The following is a 22,865-nucleotide window of genomic DNA, read 5'->3' on the forward strand; positions in this document are numbered from 1 at the left end:
AAGTTTAAATGATACATTGTCTCATTTTCAACATAATGACACTTTCAGTTATCATAACATGCTCTTTTATGGTACTGACGAATTCCTTGAGCACCATGTGCAAATCCATCATATGGGTTAACGATTGCACTTTTACAATTAGCAGTAGATCTTTAGGGTTGGTCAAACATTGCATGGCTGCTGAAATAAATAAACGCAGTATTGTTTAATTAGTTCTTTAGGATTCAAGTTTATAATATGACTGCGGCAATAAAAGATTTAAAAATAAAGAAACTAATATTGAAAAATAGAATCCTCTCAATATCGTTTCATATAATGCTATTCAATGAAACTACAGTGTTAATAAATATACATCGTTATCTATTGCTAGACATAATCCAAAGATGCTCACAATGTTGGCAGCAGAATTCCATCCTGAAATTTAAAGGAAGCTATCTAAGAATCATGACTTTTATCATTTGTTATTTGTTTGATACTAGGTCCCACAAAATATCAGTACTTTATTTGTGTTTTTAGTGTTTCTGTTACTTGATTTTCTTGTTTAAACCCGATCTGATGAGTTTTACATAAGTGGCATGGTTAAGGCGAAGAAGAGGTTGGGGCCCGCATTTTTGTTGTTTATACTGTCTCAAGTTAAGTGTCTTACAGTGAATATCGTATGTAACTGTGTATCATATTTTGCTATTTATTTTGGACAGAAATTAGGCTGATGGTTTTCTAATTTGAATTCATATACATTGAATTTTGTCGCAGCCTTTTATATCTTGCTAATAAATATGTTTTTGCTCATTGTTGAATGTTGAAGGCCTCTTGATGACAAATAGCTGCTAACATCTACGTCATTTGATTTCAGGTGGATAGTTATATCATTGGCAATCATATTGCATCTACTTATAACATATTAGTACATTGTATGTGCGTTCTTATGTCCTTTTGTGTTTCAAATGGAACGATTTTTTTTTTATTTTGATAGTAACTCTTCGTTATTTACACGACAAGAATTACATAACTGAACTATGTCGAACCTGAACTTAACCATGACACGAATAAACCAAACCATGACACAGATATTTCAGTTATTTTGAATTGATTGCAAAAGTAGGTATTTTTCAGAATAATTGACCGCAGTGTTATGTCACGAAGATATATGTGATGTAACAGATTGCATGAAAATAACCTTTTTTATGCGCGATAAACCAATTAGCAAGTTTTAAAATATTGTTGAAAACTTACGAAAAGTAACATGACATGTTTAATTTACGCTTTGACGATTACACCCACTAAATTTAGTTAAACATACTTTTTTTCTTCTAAGGCAGTTAATATATAGTGTAACTTCGTTCAATAACAGGCGCTATCAATCAACTTTTCAGTATGAAAGTGAAACGCATTTATATTTATTTCGATCTAAACCATGACAATCTTGACCAAAACCATGACGAATTTCTAGACTCTTAACCGAACCATGTCAATCGCTTAACCAAACCATAGCAATTCCGATATCTTGCTTATTCTGCGTTAATTTCGTGAAACAACAATTCCAATATAGATCGTTTGACCTCCAATACAGATTCAATCATCTTATTTGCTTTTTATCTGCTGGTGTCAATAGAACTGAGGAAATAGTTTGGGGAAGCAACATAAATTAACCATGTCAAACTTATCCAAACTATGACAAAATCACTGTTCTAAACGCTCCTCGATATGACGACCTTACTACCCGTGCAATTGGTCAAAAGTAATTTTCGTAAAGATCGTTTGAAAAGGTGTTATTTTGTAATGTTTACAATAAGTTCTGAATCTACAAACTTCACGGATATGAAAATACAAACTGTTATCAAGAAAAAAGTTCGTAAACATACCCCCCCCCCCTCAAACAAATCTTAATATTCATGCCAACCTACATTGAAGGCCATATTATTCGTCAGCTTTCTATATAAAATAATTTTATTTTTCAATTATGAAAAAGGTACCGGGAACAGCTAGAATGCAATACCGAAATCATAGCTGTATATCAAAAAGAAGATGTGGTATGATTGCCAATGAGACAACTATCCACAAAAGACCAAAATTACACAAACATAAACAACTATAGGTCACTGTACGGCCTTCAACAATGTGCAAAGCCCATACCGCATAGTCAGCTATGAAAGGTCCCGATAGGACAATGTAAAACAATTCAAACGAGAAAACTAACGGCCTTATTTATGTAAAGGAAATGAACGAAAAACAAATATGTAACACATAAACAAACGACAACCACTGAATTACAGACTCCTGACTTCGGACAGGCACATACATAAATAATGTGGCGGGGTTAAACATGTTAGCGGGATCCCAACCATTCCCTAACCTGGGACAGTGGTATAACAGTACTTAAACAAGAGGCTCTCAAGAGCCTGAATCGCTCACCTGAATTTTTTTGGTTTAATCTCTCATCAATGATTATTTTTGCTTTTCAATTTATTTAAATGATCATTTTCTCCTATGTTCTATTTTAGCCATAGGAGCTATGTTTCTTGACATGCAAGGAAATGAAATATAAAATTTATACTAGATACTCTGAAACTCTGAAACTCATTTAGCCTAAGTTTGGCTGAAATTGATACAGCAGTTTCAAAAGAGAAGATTTTTTAAAGTAAGTCAACATGATGAACAAATTGTGAAAAAAGTCTTTAAAGGGCAATAACTCCTAAAGAGGTCAATTGACAATTTTGGTCAAATTGACTTATTTGTAGATCTTACTTTGCTGATCATTTTTGCTGTTAACAGTTTATCTTTATCTATAATAATATTCAAGATAATGACCAAAAACTGCAAAATTTCCTTAAAATTACCAATTAAGTGTCAGCAACCCAACAATTGGATGTTTGATTCATCTGAAAATTTCAGGGCTGATAAATATTGACCTATTGAACATTTTTACCCATGTCAGATTTGCTCTTAATGCTTTCGTTTTTGAGATATAAGCCAAAAACTGCATTTGACCCCTATGTTCTATTTTAAGTAACGGCGGCCATGTTTTTTGACGGATCATAAGTCAAAGCACACACTTTGTGCAGGATAATCTAAGGAACAATCATGCTAAGTTTTAACCAAATCCATTCAGTAGTTTCAGAGAAGAAGATTTTTTAAAGTTAGCAAATATGATGAACAAATTGTGAAAAATTGTCATTAAAGGACAATAACCCCTTAAGGGGTCAATTGACAATTTTGGTCATATTAACTTATTTGTAGATCTTACTTTGCTGATCTTTTTTGCTGTTTACAGTTTATCTTTATCTATAATAATATTCAAGATAATGACCAAAAAATGTAAAATTTCCTTAAAATTAACAATTAAGTGGCAGCAACCCAACAATGGTTTGTTTGATTCATCTGAAAATTTAAGGGCTGATAGATCTTGACCTAATGAACATTTTTACCCATGTCAGATTTGCTCTAAATGCTTTCGTTTTTGAGATATAAGACAAAAACTGCATTTGACCCCTATGTTCTATTTTAAGTAACGGCGGCCATGTTCTTTGACGGATCAAAAATCAAAGCACACACTTTGTGCAGGATAATCTAAGGAACAATCATGCTAAGTTTTAACCAAATCCATTCAGTTGTTTCAGAGAAGAAGATTTTTTAAAGTTAGCAAATATGATGAACAAATTGTGAAAAATGTCATTAAAGGACAATAACCCCTTAAGGGGTCAATTGACTATTTTGGTCATATTAACTTATTTATAGATCTTACTTTGCTGATCTTTTTTGCTGTTTACAGTTTATCTTTATCTATAATAATATTCAAGATAATGACCAAAAACTGCAAAATTTCCTTAAAATTACCAATTAAGTGGCAGCAACCCAACAATGGTTTGTTTGATTCATCTGAAAATGTCAGGGCTGATAGATCTTGAGCTAATGAACATTTTTACCCCCTGTCAGATTTGCTCTAAATGCTTTCGTTTTTGAGATATAAGCCAAAAACTGCATTTGACCCCTATGTTCTATTTTAAGTAACGGCGGCCATGTTTTTTGACGGATCAAAAATCGAAGCGCACATTTTGTGCAGGATATACTAAGGAACAATCATGTTAAGTTTCATTCAAATCCATTCAGTAGTTTCAGAGGAGAAGATGTTTGAAAAATTGTTAACGACGACAGACGACGACGACGACGACGACGACGACGTCGACGACGACGGACGCCAAGTGATGAGAAAAGCTCACATGGCCTTAACTCATCAGATGGAAAAAAATACCAGTGGACGTGGGCGGGTACTTATACATCCCGACAAAAAAAACCACAACGAACAGATATGAGAGTACTCGGAAGTTATCTGACAGCTAGTTCAAAGCCACCAACAACTAATAAATAAATCATTCATCTAAGACTAAACTATCAATCCGCACACATCCAACATCCAATGGATTTAGTGTAATGACGTCATAAACAGCAAGAGAGAAACATGACTTTGTGCGATGCCAAGTTACAGGTATCGACAGATGTGTATTGCTACCTTTAGTCTTATTGTTTAAATACCAAAATGTCATCATCTATTATTTACAATCATGATGCTTCCTGTTATCATTAAAACTACAGGCACTCGTCACAGATTTTTTTCTCCTTTATAACTTTATGTTATTACAATGTATATAAATAATGGTATATAGGAGGAAAAAATCTGAGACGAGTGCCTGTGATAAGAACTCAATTAAAGACACAGCAAATGAGTTATAAATTGAAAGTAAACGTCTTACCTAAGATATGGGTTGCGTGCTGCCAAAATCAAACGGTTATTATTTTTTTAATAACAATTAAAAAGTTTGTTGTTATATTGCTTCATTATTGTAGGATCAGATATGGATAAATGGATTTAACATGCAAAAGTAAAACTACGTCATAGACCTGTAGGAGGGTTTAGTATCTAGACTGGCCAGAATTATTCGCAATTTTATGGGGAAATACATTCTGTTTCTTACAATATAAAAATGAGAAGATGTGGTATGATTGCCAATGAAATTACTCTCCACAAGTTACCAAATGGCATAGAAAAGATAATTCGCCGTATGACCTTCAACAAGGAACAAAATACATACCGCATAGTCAGCTTTAAAATGTATCATATTGACAAATATTTACAATTCAAAGGCATGATTTATAGAAAAAAAGTAACGATTACAAAATATGATATACATCAACAAACGACAACCATTGAATTACAGGCCCCTGACTTGCGACAGACACGTACAAAATGTCAGTGGCAGGGTTAAATTAGTATGTTTATTTCAATGGAAAACATAGCTAAGCCTAGCAAGAAAGTATCTGATGTATTGATACATGATAATATTAATAAAAAAAAAAAAGCTGGATTCAAGGCCGAAAAAACAAACGAATTCCAAAACTACTTGTTGCTTTATCACCATATTATCTTGATACTTTATCGCATCATCAGCATGTAAGTGACTAGAACTTCATATATTGATCAAGTTTATATCTGAAGAACGAATCTTTTTATTTCATTTGATTGTTTTGATGTTTGAAGTAGACGGAAATGAAGATTAATTTGCATTTACTCCAAAAGGTTTCATTTATGACATAATTTTTGTCAATAAATAGCTGCAAAAAGGTCGTCGTCTGCTAGGTTATTCACATGAAAAAAGCTTCTATTGGACAAAAAAACCGGAAATAAAATCATTCCGTCATCCCTAATTTGTATGAAAAACTGCTGACTGCTTCGTTTAACAAAAAAATCATAACACTTATGAGGTTTGTTTCTTTGAAAATAGAAATTAAGAAGGTCTTTGTGAAGGATGGATGTTGGTATACATTCATTTGATTTGGCCTTGGATGTTTTCCCATGGAGAAGAAAAACCTAGTGTGGTGAGGTGACAACAAAGAAAAATTGGATAACAGCGATGATAAAAGCGTCTTAAGTCAAATACAAGGTCGAAAGAAAGAAAAATACCAAACAACAGTCTATTTTGAAAAAATAACTTGTAGTAATGAAAATAAAGGTAAGATTTACCAAAATTATATTGCAACTTGACGACACAAAAATGGCAAAACATACAAGTGTTTTAATTGTTACCACATTTGACAGTATACGTGCATATTGTAAGTTTACGAAAACATAATGTCCTATCTCAATATTAACCAATATTATAAAGCTTAAACCTTTATCAACAACGTAGTTTTTCTTTTAGCTCACCAAAGGGCCAAGTGAGCTTTTCTCATCACTTGGCGTCCGTCGTCCGTCGTCGTCCGTCGTTAGCTTTTACAAACATCTTCTCCTCTGAAATTACTGGGCCAAATTAAACCAAACTTGGCCACAATCATCATTGGGGTATCTTGTTTAAAATTTGTGTCCAGTGACTTGGTCAACTATTCAAGATGGCCGCCACAGCTTAAAATAGAACATAGGGGTAAAATGCAGTTTTTGGCTTATAAATCAAAAACCAAAGCATCAAGAGCGAATCTGAAAAGGGTAAAATTATTAATCAGGTCAAAATCTATCTGCCCTGAAAATTTCAGATGAATCGAAACAAACCGTTGTTGGGTTGCTGCCCCTGAATTGCTAATTTTAAAGAAATTTTCTGTTTTTGGTTATTATCTTGAATAATATTATCGATGGAGATAAACAGTAAACAGCAATAATGTTTAGCAAAGTAAGATTTACAAATAAGTCAACACGACCAATTTGGTCAGTTAACCCCTTTAGGAGTTACTGCCCTTTATAGTCAATTTTCAACATTTTTCATAAATTTTTGTAGATTTTTCGAAAATATTTTCCACCGAAATTACTGGGCCAAGTTCATTATATATAGAGATAATTGCAGCATGAAGAATTTTCAGTAAAGTAAGATCTACAAACACATCACCATCATCAAAACACTATTTTGTATTGAATTTATCTGTGTCCATTGTTTAATATGCACATAGACCAAGGTGAGCGACACAGGCTCTTGAGAGCCTCTAGTTTACTTTCCTTAAAAAAATCTATCAGAAGAAGCCATATCAGACTTTTCACATAAAAATGAGAATGGAGAGGGTGAATGTGTCTAAAAGACAACAACCCGACCAATGAGCAGACCACCAATGGGTCTACAATGCAGCGAGAAAATATCGCACCCGAAGGCGGGTTTCAACTGACCAGTTCAGCAGGATAACTCTTTTTTGCGTACATGTTAAAGTCATCATTTTTTACAGCTAATATTTCATCCAAATATCTAATTTTTGTATCAGATGCTGTTTCGATGGGACTTTGCTGATTTGAGAAAAAAAACATTATTATTCATAACAATATAGCAACAGGTCAGTAATAAGGATCCGCAATAAGTGGTGCACAGTTCGTCTCTGTTGAATTCCCGAAAACTTGACGATATGCAGATATCTAGATATAGTTCCTTCATTGACATTAGAATGCATTGTAGACCCATTGGTGGTCTGCTCATTGGTCGGGTTGTTGTCTCTTAGACACATTCACCCTCTCCATTCTCATTTCCTATTTGTGTACAATCCAGCTATGTATTTACTCATCCCAATTCTCAATTCAAAGTGTAGACGACGAAGAAGGAATGACTATTATGCCAGCTATGCTGGCACTTATGGTAGAAGCATCGTTTTGGGACAAAAAACGATAACTCTTGCTAAAAGTTTCGTCACTCTCGTTAAATCTCGTACGATTTTTTTTTTTAATGGCTGCCAAAATTCTCGTTTCAACGCGATCCTGAAAAAACGGGACAGATCAAAATAATTTCGATGTTAAATACGTCATGAATTTTTATTTGTTTGCAAAAACAAGAATTCAGAAATTTTGGTAACTTGTGTAGTTTATTTAAATTTTATCGTACCACGGAAATTACCGAAGTTAGGACAACAACATCTGACGCCATGTTTCGTCTGCTACAACATTCCATTATCAGTGAGGTCAAAACAAATCACCTAAATAATCACAGGTACTGCATTTAAAAGTCCCAAAATCATAGTAAACGATAACATATTTAGTGTAAAAGTTCCGTCCAGTCATGGGAACACAGTAAAAAAACTCTGCAAGTAATGCGGCATGCGGGGTAAACTCCGATGCACCGGTTGTGGTTGACCATGACTACTTATGTTCACTTGCCACATAATTCCCAATACCAACGAACAGTGATAATGACGTTGGTTATACTGTTGATACTGTTGAATGTGATCACGGTACCCCCCCCCCCCCCCCCCCCCCCCCCCCCATAATTCACAATCTGTCTGGGTGGTTTTTTTAAAGTTGATTAAAAAACTGACAATAAATGTGCAATTTGGGTACTCTCATGTTAGCAACTTCACAGCTACAAATTTATTTTCATGACTTCCTTTGGCAAACTCTCAACAAATCTTTTCACTGATTATGTCACATTTAAATCCCTTTAATAGATACAGTCCCAGGAGATGGAAACTGTTTTGTTTTCTCTCTCTAAGCTCAATCATAAAAGGAGACTTGGAGACTTGAGTCTGAGTAGTACATTTAAGTACAAACTATATATTGTATGCTCTCATATTGTCCAAAATTGGATTTATGGGAAGATGGGAGTCAATTTCATAATATAACCAATGATAATACCATGACTTTGATAGGTATATACAATGTACATGTACTGGGCATACATTACTTGGGAGATTATCATATTTGTGGGCTACATCCTTAAACATTCAAGCTGCAACAGTCACCTGTATATTTTATGCATCACTATATCACTATCAGGTTCACTTTTGAACCTATTAAGCAATACACACTTATGGTTATATAACATTACAGTACCAAAACTGTACTCTGTCGCAGTAACTAAAATTGCACCTATTCAAAAAAAAACCTGGAAATCTTACAAGTTTTCTTTCACCATGTGAAGTTATCTAATTATCATCTTTTTAAAATGAGTAAATTAAATTTGTTACCAGCATCCTTTTCTTCAAAACATAAAGTTTAAGCATGGTATAATGTCAAATTTATTGAAATATTTGAAGAAATAAAACAAAACATTTGTTTAGTTCCAGTTTTAAGGATTTGAAATAAAATGTAATGATGTATGAAATTTGGGTATTGACCTCATTACAGAATCATGGATTGTTTGGAGGTCAGTTGAAACCCATTTTTCTATGACTCTGGATGAACTCAAAATTAAATTGGTGACCGTGTTACTATATTGTAAACAAGGATAGTCTAAAAAATAAGCACAGAATAAACTTTTGTCTGGTTTATAGAAAAAGTTGGTGAAAAAAAACTCACAATATAGGTGCAATTTGTGTATTCTCATGTTAGCAACTTCACAACAGAACTACAAATTTATTTTCAAGACCAAAACAAACAAAAAAGTACAAACCTAAAGGCAATAAAATGCTTTGCCATGCACAGCCTGATACGACCGCAGATGTATATTGAGCATATATAAAATAACACAATTTTTTTTGTCAGTTGAAATCAAACATATTTTAATTTTGGATCCTTTAAACTTCAATGTGGACTAATTTGAAAACAGGTAGCAGGTAGACCCACATATTTCTATTCAGCAGAAGTCTCTAACTACATATCTCCTTAATTTCATATGATAGTAAGTCCTACAAAAATATTGAAAATGTGTACATTTAATTTTTTTCTAGCTTCTCTCATGTGAAAGCAGTACCTTTTTGGTCACTATTAATGTGTTGCGTCTAAATAAAAATTGTAACACTTTATAGTGACTGAACAGGTTAAACAAATACTTCTCGAGAAATCAAAAAAAGAAGACAACTTGAAACAGCACAGCCATGCAAGTATATGTATGTATAAAGCTCAGATCAGAATAGCATGGACAATATGTTAGTTTTATGTCCTTATGAATTTATTGTGAGGAAAGTTATCAATAATTCTGCAGATAATGCAATTTATTCAAGTGTTTTGTACATTGCTGTTAAAATTTTCACACAATCAGTGAAACATTCAAACAAGCTAAACTGAATTTTTATTAATGAAAGTTTCAAACATTGACAAATGTTTTATTTACCAAATAACTCATGTGTTTCTGTGAGAGAAAAAAAATCATGTGCAATTTTTGGAATTAAAGGGAAAGAAGATCCTTTTCTCGCTCTGGTGCATGTCAATTGTGAATATATACTTACGGTTACCAAATGTATTTTCTTTATCATGATACTCACATCAACATTATCAAGAAGTACATGTACATCATAGGAAAAATGCACAGACTACAGATAAAATGTTTAAAACACCCTATTTTGAGTGCATCTCCTGCCAAATCTGTACTAGATGAGTATAATTGATGTAAATAAGGTAATTTTTGGAAGAAAAACCAAAAATAAAAAAATAAAAATACCCCCAATAATGTACTATAACCCCAAAATCAATTCTTATTTTCCTTTTGAGTTTTGTGTATGAACCTCCTGGTAAAATTCATGGAAATCCATTTACTAAACTCAAGTTATTGTCTAAAACCAAATGTGTTCTTTTAACATGCTTGTATTTCCCATTTCCATTCTCATTTTTTTTTGCTGTCATATAAGAACTTGAAAAGTAAGCTACATTATGTACATGTAACAAAAAAAATATATATGCAAGAAATGACATAAAACCGACTCTGAATTTAATAGTACATGATATTGATGTAGAACTCACAAACTGAAGATGATCAGAAATAAAAATGTTTTTTTTTATTCGAGTCAGATTTTTTTTTACCTTTTTTTTTACCGAAGCCCTTCAGTGCTATCATTTAAAATTATTTAGTCAAAATTTAATACTAGTATTAAGGTTTATCATAAAAAATTGGCAAATACAGTCTTATTATCACCTAAAAAATACTTTGTACAGACTGACATGTGCGGTTTGGGAAGTTTTTATGTTTTTAGATATATAAAAGTTAAATTTATTTAGCATATCTGAAAGATAAAATCATTTTTGGCAAAGATCTGGATTCAAAATATTTTTTTGTCCTATGCTTTTTTATTCATCAATTTGGGAATCAGAATATTTTTTTCAAGAAAAATAGCATTTTCCATCTGAACTTATAATTTTATTTTAGACATAATCAAAACGTTATTGTAGCCTTGGACATTAGTTCTGAACATGCATGAAATATTTGCCACTGAACGTTAAACAACCAACAACCAATCAATATCTAGGACATTATAAAGCTGGCATTTAAGGTAGCGCCTTCCTCATATTATGGCAATGTATTTGGGTTCATAATTTGCGTGATTAATTGAGATAAAGTTAAAATTTAAAATTATTTTATCATGTTAGTGATAGGTTACAAAAAAGTACAACAAACTTTAACTGTTAATTTTTAAGAATTAAACAACTGATCGTGACAAATACGCATGTCAATGTACTGTAAACTTCAGGTCAAACTCCTAGTAATGTCACATGTGATTGTCAAATAGGAATTAAATTTGTAAATAGATGTCACTCAATAACCAATTTAAGCATTATCTTATTTACAAACATACGAGAAAAGATGTAAATGAAATAAAAGATACGACATATAAACGTCAATGATCTATAGCAACACGACTATATTCCGCAATGGACGGCTTCTAGAAAAGTTCTCGTGTATTTTAAAGAAAGGGGAATACGCCATTATGCAGTAAAATTATCATCTTATTTTTATATTCAGGTTTTCTTATGAACGGCTACATTATTTTGAGAATTACGATTTAATTGCAGATTATTGATATTTCTGTTAAATTCATCCCACAGCTTTGTATAAATGTATGACGATTAAAAACTATATGCTTCCCTCCAAGTGTTCTTGTGTTGTTTTTGTCGTTTGATTGCTGTCTAATTAACGTATAATCAGAATCTCTTTCTGTTTTATGTCCCTTTTGCGTACATTTAAATCGGTTTATGACAAATTATAACTGAAAAGGTTATTACAGATTAAACTGCTTTTCTCCCCCTAAATAAATGGGGATTATAGGAAAATAAACCGAGGACAGATGCATCTAGATATTTAGTGCAAAGTAAACAGAAAAAAAACACTTTTCAATCTTTTACACTTCCCCACCCCCGCTCTCAGTCCCAACAGTTTTTCAAATGTATTAATTTCAAATACATTTCAACGAAGTATTATTTAAGTTATTGATCTGCAGCTTATTTTTAGTGTTTCTGCTCTGTCACATACTTAAAATTGAACCTCGTTAAATTCAATCCCAAAATAGTCACTTAAAAGGAATTATATGTTTAAAAAGTCGTAATAACTCCACTGAGCACAGAACTAATCCAAATCCGAAATCAATTATTTGAAAATTCTAAAATACATTTCTTTTTTTACACAAATAACAAAATAAAGACTTTGATTATCTGATTTAAGATTTACATAGAACACAAAAACCTGTTTTGAAACGTTGCCAGTTTAAGAAATGTGAAACACTTTCTATTTCATCATTTGAAACAAAAGATGTATCAATTTGTTATTTAGATTGGGAAGGAAGGAGGGATAGAGCGAATAATACATCTACTCTTTGATTGAAAAATATAACATGTTTGCATCGTCAAAATTATTTTTCACCTTGCTACTTTCAGCGGTAGCTGTTCTCTTTTTTATTGAATTACGCCCCTTTGAAAACATCTGAACCTGCCCCTAAATTCAGAGTACTTTCAATCTGGGTACAGTATATCTTAGGTAGTTAATGCACACCTAAACTTAGTACAGTATATCTTAGGTAGTTAATGCAGACCTAAACTGGGTACAGTATATCATAGGTAGTTAATGCACACCTAAACTGGGTACAGTATATTTTAGGTATAGTTAATGCACACCTAAACTGGGTACAGTATATCTTAGGTAGTTAATGCACACCTCAACTGAGTACAGTATATCGTAGGTAGTTAATTCACACCTAAACTGGGTACAGCATATCTTAGGTAGTTAATGCACACCTAAACTGGGTACAGTATATCTTAGGTAGTTAATGCACACCTAAACTGGGTACAGTATATCGTAGGTAGTTAATTCACACCTTAACAGGGGGTATTATCCAGATTTTAACTCAGTAAGAGCAAATTTATTTTACTCATGTCATGTGATAATGGATTTTCGTCACTCATTCACTCGTTATAATCTCCATTGTTTACAGATGGTAGACCTGATGATTCTAGAAAAAGAAACCTTTGTTGGAGAATATGGTGGTTTGAATGGAATGGTATTGAACTGAATGATATATATATATAAAATGACTGAATAAATAGTCAACGATCAATCTTACAGGGCGATGGATCATGTAATATGATTCTGTACACTACAAAATATAATATATAACAAGTCGAAAAGGGTACAACATCACCATTAAATAACTATAAAATATACAAATATTAGATATTTCGGATAACAGATATCCTTCTTCGGTAATTGCACAATGACAAATGAATCATGTCAATTCAAATTGAGACTCTATCAACATCTTGATTTATACAATTTAAGCGAACGCTGGAACAATTTTAAAATTTCCAAACACATCACAAAGACTACAAAAATATGCCAAAAATAAAAATAGTTATTTACGATGTGAAATGGCACAACTCTAGATTTCCAAAGGTTGTGAAAGTTGAGATGTTATAACTGCATTGAGGGCAGTCCTCAAACAAAAATATCAAAAATGTCTTAACCGATCCAGGATGGTATAAATTAGACAACAGTAGGGCAACTACAGCAGAAACTACATATTTAAGCCTCCAAAACGAATAGCAGTCTAATAATGATTGAAAAAATAAGTTTTGTATAATGAGGTAAAATAATTGAACGTGGCAACGTACTTATACATCATCCCGAATCAATGAAAACCTGTAATTTAAACTGTTATTTTAAAACTAATTTCGAACTGTAAAGCCAGTACTAAATCAGGCGTTGCTTGAAACAGGTGGTCACAGGAAAATGAGGGACTCGTTCTATGTTTTTTCATTTATACCCTCTGGGGAGACTGTCCGTAACTTTCTTATCCAAAATCTTTCCCGAGCGACTCTGTCGACCTTCGACCAACCCTCGTTGTGGTCTATGATCGTGATGGTAAGGTTTTTGAGATCAGCCTGTGTTTGTCCAGGTGATCTCAACTGTCGACTTACGGGTAGGTCGGGCTTGCAAGTGTAGTCACTTCGATGACCATTCATGCGTTTGTTAAATGGCTGCTCTGTCTCGCCAACATACTGCATGCCACATCGACACTGAAGGAGGTATACAACATTCTGGGTTTTGCAAGTTACATTGCAATATATAGTGTACACAGACCCAGTCGAGTGGCAAGTGAATGTTTGAGTATTCAGTATTTGTTGACAAGTCAGGCAACGTCGTTACCACATGACTTGCACCATCCTGCAATTGAACAGCTTTTATTTGAGGAGACGTCAGCTCTAACAAATAAGTCTTTCAGACTTGCTGGTCTCCGAAAAGCTAAGACAGGAGGATTGGGAAAGATCTTGGATAATTAAGGGTGTTTGGCAATAGTTTGCCAATTGGCACGGATCAAACGTGAAAGGTTATTAAAGGCTGGATTGTATGTAAGAACAAACGGGACTATTTTGCTGTGCCTCTTCCGTTTGTACTGTAAGAGATCATTGCGGCTGTTATTGTTAGCGCGCGCAAACCCCTTATCTATGTCCAATTTCTTATAACCTCGTTTTGTCAAAAATCCGCGAAGTTCCTGTAATCGTTTCGTGACAGCCTCCTCAGAGGAGCAAATCCACTTGACTCTGAGAGCTTGACTGTACGGGATACTTTTTGTACAGTGTTTGGGGTGACAGCTTTGGGGAGAAAGGTATTGATGTTTATCTGTGGGTTTACAGTAAAGGTCTGTTGATATGACACCGTCCTTTATAGATGTGGTTGTGTCTAAGAAAGATATATAAGAGTCGGAAATTTCATACGTAAATTTAATTGAATGGTGGGCGTTGTTTGCATGTCTGATGAAATCATCCAGTTTTTGTTGGGATTCAATCCATTTCATGTCAACATCATCAATGAAACGGAACCAAGACAAAGGTTTGGATAAAGATGTTGCAATAATTTGTTTTTCTAATTTTCCCATGAAAATATTGGCGTAAGACGGTGCCATTTTCGTCCCCATCGCTGTCCCGTTAATTTGAAGGTAATGCTCACCATTACAGTTGAAATTGTTGCATTTCAGGACCAGAGTAAGCAGCTGGACTAAACATTCAGTAGGTGGTTCTAAAATGTTGCGCGAGTCCCATATTTCCCTACAAGATTGTATGCCGTCACCATGAGGTATGTTGGTATACAATGAGGTGACATCTAAGGTGACAAGGAGGGTTTCCGGAGGATATATATACACTACATGTATATACACGTTCCGTTGGTCAATAATTTATAATAATACAAATTAATGAACTGCGAGTACTCTCAGATCTGTTCATTGTGTCTTTTTGTTGTCGGGATGTACAAGTACCCGGTCACGTCCACTTGTATTATTGTCCATCTGATGGGTTTAGCCTTTTTCAACTGATTTTTATAGTTCGTTCTTATGTTGTACTGTTAAACCAGTGTCCCAGGTTAGGGCGGTTGGGATCCCGCTAACATGTTTAACCCCGCCGCATTATTTATATATGTGCCTGTCCCAAGTCAGAAGCCTGTAATTCAGTTGTTGTCGTTTGTTAAAGTGTTACGTATTCGTTTTTGTTCATTTTTTAATGCAAATAAGGCCGTTAGTTTTGTTGTTTGTCTTGTTTTACATTGTCATTTCGGGGCCTTTTATAGCTGGCTATGCGGTATGGGCTTTCCTGATTGTTGAAGGCCGTATGGTGACCTACAGTTGTTAATGTCTGTGTCATTTTGGTCTCTTGTGAACAGTTGTCTCATTGGCAATCATACCACATCTTCTTTTTTATATATACGATGGAACATACATAAATTATTTTTACCATTGAAACTTATAAATAAACCTAAATAAATGGTAAAAAAAAACAGCGGGCCTGTCGTTCATGTTGTTGCATTACTGTTCCAGGTAAGAGGACATCGCACACACATGTTATTCCCGCCACATTCTATTTGTTCCAATCCCAAGTTCTGAGTAAGATGTTGTACGATCATAAATCAGACCATTCGCTTTATACTTGAAGCGTTTTACATGTCCCTGGGATTTAAATAACTACCTTTACGGTAAGATTTTCGCTAATTGTTGAAAGCTGCTCGGTGACCTAGTGTTGCTTATATCACCCAGATGAAGAGTTGTCTCATCGACAATAATACCACGTCTTTTCAAAATATTTATATTTATATTTTTTTTACTTTTACTCATTTGATATCTATTTATTTTCCCATGAGAACAGAATCAGGAATAAAAATGTAAGACGTTTCCATGGGAATAATTCTAAGAGATATGACAGGTGACGTGTCTACTTTCTAAAGAACACAAAAGTACACGGCATTATATACCTATATCATGCAGTATAACTTAAAAAAATCATGGCTATATGAAAACACCTTCGTGAAAAATCAAATTAAACCACTAAAGTGTAATTTTTTAAAATAATTAAAAGATGGACGGCAATTCTTTCATCATCTTTCAAAGGATTCTTATATACCATATCTTATAGTAGGATTACATCAAACCCGATAGCCTTCCGTCGGATGCTGATTTATTGGGGTCGTTCAGCAATAAAATGATTTAATTGAGTTAATAGATTGATGTACGGAATCAGCCCTAGGAAATAATTATTTCCTTTCTCTGATGAATGTTTAACAATAATCAAATTATGCTTGATCTACACAGTTAGTCACAAATTAGAACAAAACATTGGACTAATGATATCACAATACGTAGAAAAGGAAATGTGGGGGAATTCAATGAGACACCAACCTCAAAAACAATAGATCCAACAATTAAATAAAGTGTGCAACATAAGCCTGGTATAGTTAATGAGTTTATACAATATAAACCAAAGCCCTTTGAGGTCCCCAGGACTGGTTATAATATAATCAGTAGGTACGGGGCGCCGAATGGGACTCTTGTGGTTTTGTACAAAATTCAATTCTGTCATAACAAAATCATTTTTGTCTTACAAAACTATGTGCTACAGACTTGTTTTATGAGAACTTCAATTTTGTGATGACAAAATTCATTTGTGTAGACAAAATTCATTTTTGTCATGACAAAAGTTATTTTTGTAGACAAAATTCATATTTGTCATGACAAAAGTCAATTTTGTCTAAAAGGTATGCAAATATAAACGTATTTGCGTACAAAATTGACTTTTGTTACCTGATATGGAAATTAAGTCACAAAAGTCAATTGTGTGAGATAAGATTCAATTTTGTGAGACAAAATTAACTTTAGAGAGACAAAATTAACTTTTGTGAGATAAATTTAACTTTTGTGAGATAAAATTAACTTTTGTGAGATAAATTTAACTGTTGTGAGATAAAATTAACTTTTGTGAGATAAAATTAACTTTTGTGAGACAAATTCAATTTTGTGAGACAAAATTCAATTTTGTCAATTTTGTTAAGACAAAAGTCAATTTTGTCAATTTTGTTGAGACAAAAGTCAATTTTGTTGAGACAAAAGTCAATTTTGTTGAGACAAAAGTCAATTTTGTCAATTTTGTTGAGACAAAAATTAATTTTGTCAATTTTGTTGAGACAAAAGTCAATTTTGTCAATTTTGTTGAGACAAAAGTCAATTTTGTCAATTTTGTTGAGACAAAAGTCAATTTTGTGACGACAAAATTCGTTTTTGTGACGACAAAATTCAATTTTGTAACGACAAAATTGACTTTTATGAGACAAAAATCAATTTTGTTGAGACAAAATACAATTTTGTCAAATTTGTTGAGACAAAATACAATTTTGTCAAATTTGTTGAGACAAAATACAATTTTGTCAAATTTGTTGAGACAAAAGTCAATTTTGTCTCACATTGGTCAATTTTGTCAATTTTGTTAAGACAAAAGTCAATTTTGTCTCATATTGGTCAATTTTGTCCAACAAGTCAATTTTGTCCAACAAAAGTCAATTTTGTCTTACAAGAGTCAATTTTGTCTCACAAAAGTCAATTTTGTGTAACAAAAGTCGATTTTGTATGCAAATTAGTTCACAGAATCCAAACTAAACTAATTTGAATACAAAATTGACTTTTGTCGCCCAATTTCCAAATTAGGTAACAAAAGTAAAGTCTGTGTAACAAAAATGAATTTTGTCATTACTAAAGTGACTTTTGTTCGCTGATAGATAATTTTGTATGACAAAATTTTAAATTTGTAGTATGATTCAAATTTTGTTCAACTGGACTTATTTTTGTTGAACAAAAGTCACTTTTGTCCGTACAAAATTGAATTTCGAGTACAAAACCACAAGAGTCCCATTCGACGCCCCGTAGTAGGAACGTAGTTATGATGGACAACAAAATACCATCATAGTTTATTACACTTATGATTTCGAACGTTTAAACGGATAATAAGATATCATTTACTATTATAATAGACATTTTGGAATAGTTTAAACCAAATTTGACAGAATTTGTAAGTATGGTAATTTAAATTTGTGCCATTCGGTCATCTAACTATCCTGTCAGAATGAGTTGTATTTACATTCACAGTGGAGCATATTATAATATTTCAAAGAAACGATAGAAAAAGGCAACAGTAGTATACCGCTGTTCAAAACTCATAAATCCATGGACAAAAACAAAATCGGGGTATTAAACTAAAACCGATCGAAACGCATTAAAAATAAGAGGAGAACAACGACATAACACTAAAATGTAACACACAGAAACGGATCGAGCATCAGACAAATCCCACGAGAATAACAAATATAACATCAAAACCAAATACATGAATTTGGGATAGACAAGTACCGTGACACGTCTTATCGCAATGTGAATTTACACTCAAAAATAAGAGAAAACAAACGACGCAACGTTAAAATGTAACACACACACAGAAACGGACTATAATATAACAATGGCCTCCTTAGCATCCTTAAAAACCAGACTGTCAGAAGGTTAGTTTTGATACTTGGACAGAGTGAGTATGTCGAGTGAAAGCGAAATAAGTTAAGCATTGAGTCATAAATCACGTCTTAAAATTAAAAACATTTTCCCCAGATGATACAACAACTGGTTTTATAGGTCTTGAAAATGAGGGTTTTAAACAAACAAAATAAGTGGTTAATACATATGATTGTATGTCTTTACTATCTAGATGCAATGGCATTGCTTATGTGTAAATTCAATTTTTATATAACCATGGCCAAGAACTACAATTATAAATAAACGAACGATATCAGGGACAATAATATTAATTGTTGACGATCAAAAGGAAACCACAACATATACTTGCAACCTTGACTTTCAAATCACACCTTCGATATCAACTACGTCTTTTTTCTACGTAAAATATATCAAACACATGTTCATAATACAGAGCTGGTTATATCGTTTTGAGGCCGAGATTATTGCTAAGCAACTTAAGAATTAACTATTGTATTGAAATTGGAGAAATATAATTATGTCAATTTAAAATCATCAGTAAACAAAATGAATAGTTCGAGTACTGTGTCCGATTGGAACAGAGATTTAGCCACACAACTGATTCCTAATTCTATTTTTCTAGTGTTGTATTTATCTCTTGGTATTATTGGAAATAGCTTGGTAATTGCAGTTTACAGATTCAGAATGAAACATCAATCCGAGGACAGGTTCTTTATTCCAGTATTGGCGGTATGTGACGTAACAGCTTGTACAGTGTGTGCGTCTATGGCAATTGCTTTAAACATGATGCAGGCAAAGTTCACAGGCAACATTTTATGCAAATTTCTTTGGTTTTTTGCAGCGTCTACCACATTTATGTCAATTTTGTTGCTGACTATTATAGCGATAAATAGATACCTCAAAGTTTGTCGTCCTTTTGGAAAACAGATGTCAACTTTTACCAAGAGGGCAGCACTGTTGTTTGCGTTTTGTTTTTCTTTCCTATTAGGTGCACCTAGTGCATTTCTCTATGGATCTGTAGAGTTTTCTAGTCCTGATATGAATCTTACAGGACGCCGATGTAGCAAGCTCAAAGATGTCAGTAAGATTGCATCGCTCGCTTATAGTGTACTAATTGCAGTAGTTTTGTTGAGCGCTGTCAGTATTCTTATTGTACTATATGGAAAAATTGGATGCAAAATTTTTACACACTTTAAACATAGAAACATAGAAATAAAAGCCATGATTCAAACGACAAGCACAAGCGACTCTCGATCACAAGACGTTGCAGCGACTCCATCAACAGATCAAGATACTATTAAACTAGACACGTCGTCTGATCCACACCAACATGCCGTTATTGAAAGTCATGACTTGCCAGCTGAAGACTGTAACATTGAAAGTCATGACTTTACAGCTGAAGACTGTAACATTGGCACAGACTCAAAATTACTAAACAGGGGCACAGATTCAAGAAATGAGAATAAGAAAACACCAAAGCTTTTCACCTCTGAGGAACTAAATCGAAGTATTAAAACAACGTGCATAAAGTTGACGGCAACTGTAAAATGCGCTTTTTCAATAGCTTTAAACAGATAATTTTACATGTATTTTTAATATTTTTTGAAGAAGATTTTTTTTATCATGATAAAATGATGAATGCATGCCATAAGAATCGACATTACTAGTTAGGTAAATTAATATTTAATCTATAAAACATGAAACGGACATATAGAAAACGGCAAAAAATCGGTGTAACTTGTAACATTAAATTAGCATAAAATAGAGTTTTAGACCTAAATTTTATACAAATTTAACATTCTTTCCACATTTTCGTATAATAGAATTGTTCAGACTCGGACTCTGACATTATATGAAATTTACCGCAAAAAAATCAAGTACGACCATGGTAGATATGCTTGGAATGATCTTCGTTATGTGTAAGAAGTAGTAATTTGGAAGGACTAATAATCAAAATGGAAGAATCGGTAAGAAAAAATATGTAATTGCTATCTTTTTATTTTAAAATAACTTGGTATTCGTAATGTGCAAAACCAGAGGTTTAATAAAATCTGCAACATAAGAATGATTCGATAGTCCAGACTGAACACCTGAATTTTTTAAATGACCAGCTATTATGTTACATTCTAAAGAAATGTCGTTTTGACGCTGTTTTCTGAAAAGGATCCACGAGATCGTCGCTAATTTTTTCCATTATACTGCTCGTAGCAAATATTTATTTATATTTTCAAAATGTGCATTTGCTGCACTTTTTTGTTCGAAAAAAAAAGAAATATGTTGAACGTGATTGTTTAGAATTATGTGGTAAACTAAGTGTCCAGTGTTTTTGTTACGCTTACGTTTTCTGAGGGAAAATACCGACGTCGTAAATATTTTTTGTAATTTGAAGACGTTACATTTGTAGACTCAGCTTTGTGCACGCCGTCTATGTACAAATTCACACTAATGTTTATGATAATAACTGTAATATTTCTTATTTGCTATATTCCCAAAATATTTTTGATAGCTATGGAAGGTAGAGATTCTCAGTTTTGGGAAAACCTCTCCAGTAGTGAGAGAGCTGGTTTACTCTTTCTGTATCGATTGTATATTCTAAATAATGTCGTTAATCCATTTATTTATGCTTTCATGGATATGAAGTTTCAGAACGAGGCAAAGAAATTACTTAAATGTATATTATAGAAATCTCACATCATAATTTAAATGATGTAATACGATTTTTAATATCAAGATGCAATTCGTAAGTCTTGATGAATTTATCTGTGACAATCTTATATAAAAGTACCAAAGATGATGATGAATAAAGGAAATGAATTGAAAATAGAGTAATTATACATAAATATTAGATAAAGGCAACAAAAAATGATCACTAAATCTAAAATTCAAAAGCCGCAAAACCGAAATGCAGCGATAAAAAAATATTATATAACCAGTAATGAGACGACAGAAAGCTCAGAAACAACCACTGTCATTCGTGTAAGATTATGGCAACCAGAAAACACAGATAAAACAAACACAACGTTGAAAGCAGTCACGGAAACACAATTCAAGATCAAGAAACTTAGATAAATATCAGAGCAGCTCAGGTAACAACGAAACAAAAACAGGCATTATCCTGCTATTGAAGAATCTTCACTTGTTTAATACTCAAAAGAAGAATACAAAAATGGATCATTCAAAATATGCAATATGCAATATAAATGATACCCTTTCAATAAAAGTTAATCATATAACCTTCTACATTACCCACATACAATACCGTATAGTCAGCTATTATAGGTCACTATACAGCCTTCTACAGTATCCTAATGCAATACCATATATTCATAAAGTGCGCCGATATAAAAAAAAAAAACCAAACAAACCAATCCAAACCTTATCCCTTATAGCCTAATTTATTTTTTTTAAAATACGTAAACAGTAATAACAACCCAACGACAGCCATTGAAAGAGGCTCGGGACATCCACATACAAAATTTGGCGAGGTAAAACATGTTGTTAGCTCACAACCCTCCCCTTATACCAGTATTTCTTTACGCCACTCTTAAGCGCCATTTGTTTGGCTATTCGTGACGGCCAGTTTTTATTAGTGGAGAATCTAGAGAGCCCGGAAAAATTACAACCGACCTTCGATAGGCAAACTGTAATTCCTAGTCAATTAAGATAGGATTTTAGTCCGCCCATACAGGGTTCGAACTTACAACCGCCGTATTGACTGGCTTTGATTACAAATTCATAGTCAATTAAGATTGGATTTTAGTGCGCCCATACAGGGTTCGAACTTACAACCGCCGTGTTGACTGTCTTTGATTACAATAGTATAACTACATAGACCACTTGGGCAACGGGGTCACAATGAAGAAACCGGAAGTAAATAATAGGTGTCATGGATTATTATTTGCCACATTAGCTCT

General features: G+C 33.2%; 1 protein-coding gene across 1 annotated transcript; it reads left to right on the forward strand.

The window, feature by feature from the left end:
• Positions 1–19,330: 19,330 nt before the first annotated feature.
• LOC134711125 (cholecystokinin receptor type A-like) lies at positions 19,331–21,759 on the forward strand. Its single transcript, XM_063571568.1, has 2 exons — positions 19,331–20,458; positions 21,356–21,759. The coding sequence occupies exons 1-2, from the start codon at positions 19,498–19,500 to the stop codon at positions 21,631–21,633; spliced, it is 1,239 nt and encodes a 412-aa protein (XP_063427638.1). The 5' UTR covers positions 19,331–19,497; the 3' UTR covers positions 21,634–21,759.
• The last annotated feature ends 1,106 nt before the right edge of the window (positions 21,760–22,865 follow it).

This window comes from Mytilus trossulus, chromosome 3 (genome assembly GCF_036588685.1).
Source record: "Mytilus trossulus isolate FHL-02 chromosome 3, PNRI_Mtr1.1.1.hap1, whole genome shotgun sequence".
Lineage (NCBI taxonomy): Eukaryota > Metazoa > Mollusca > Bivalvia > Mytilida > Mytilidae > Mytilus > Mytilus trossulus.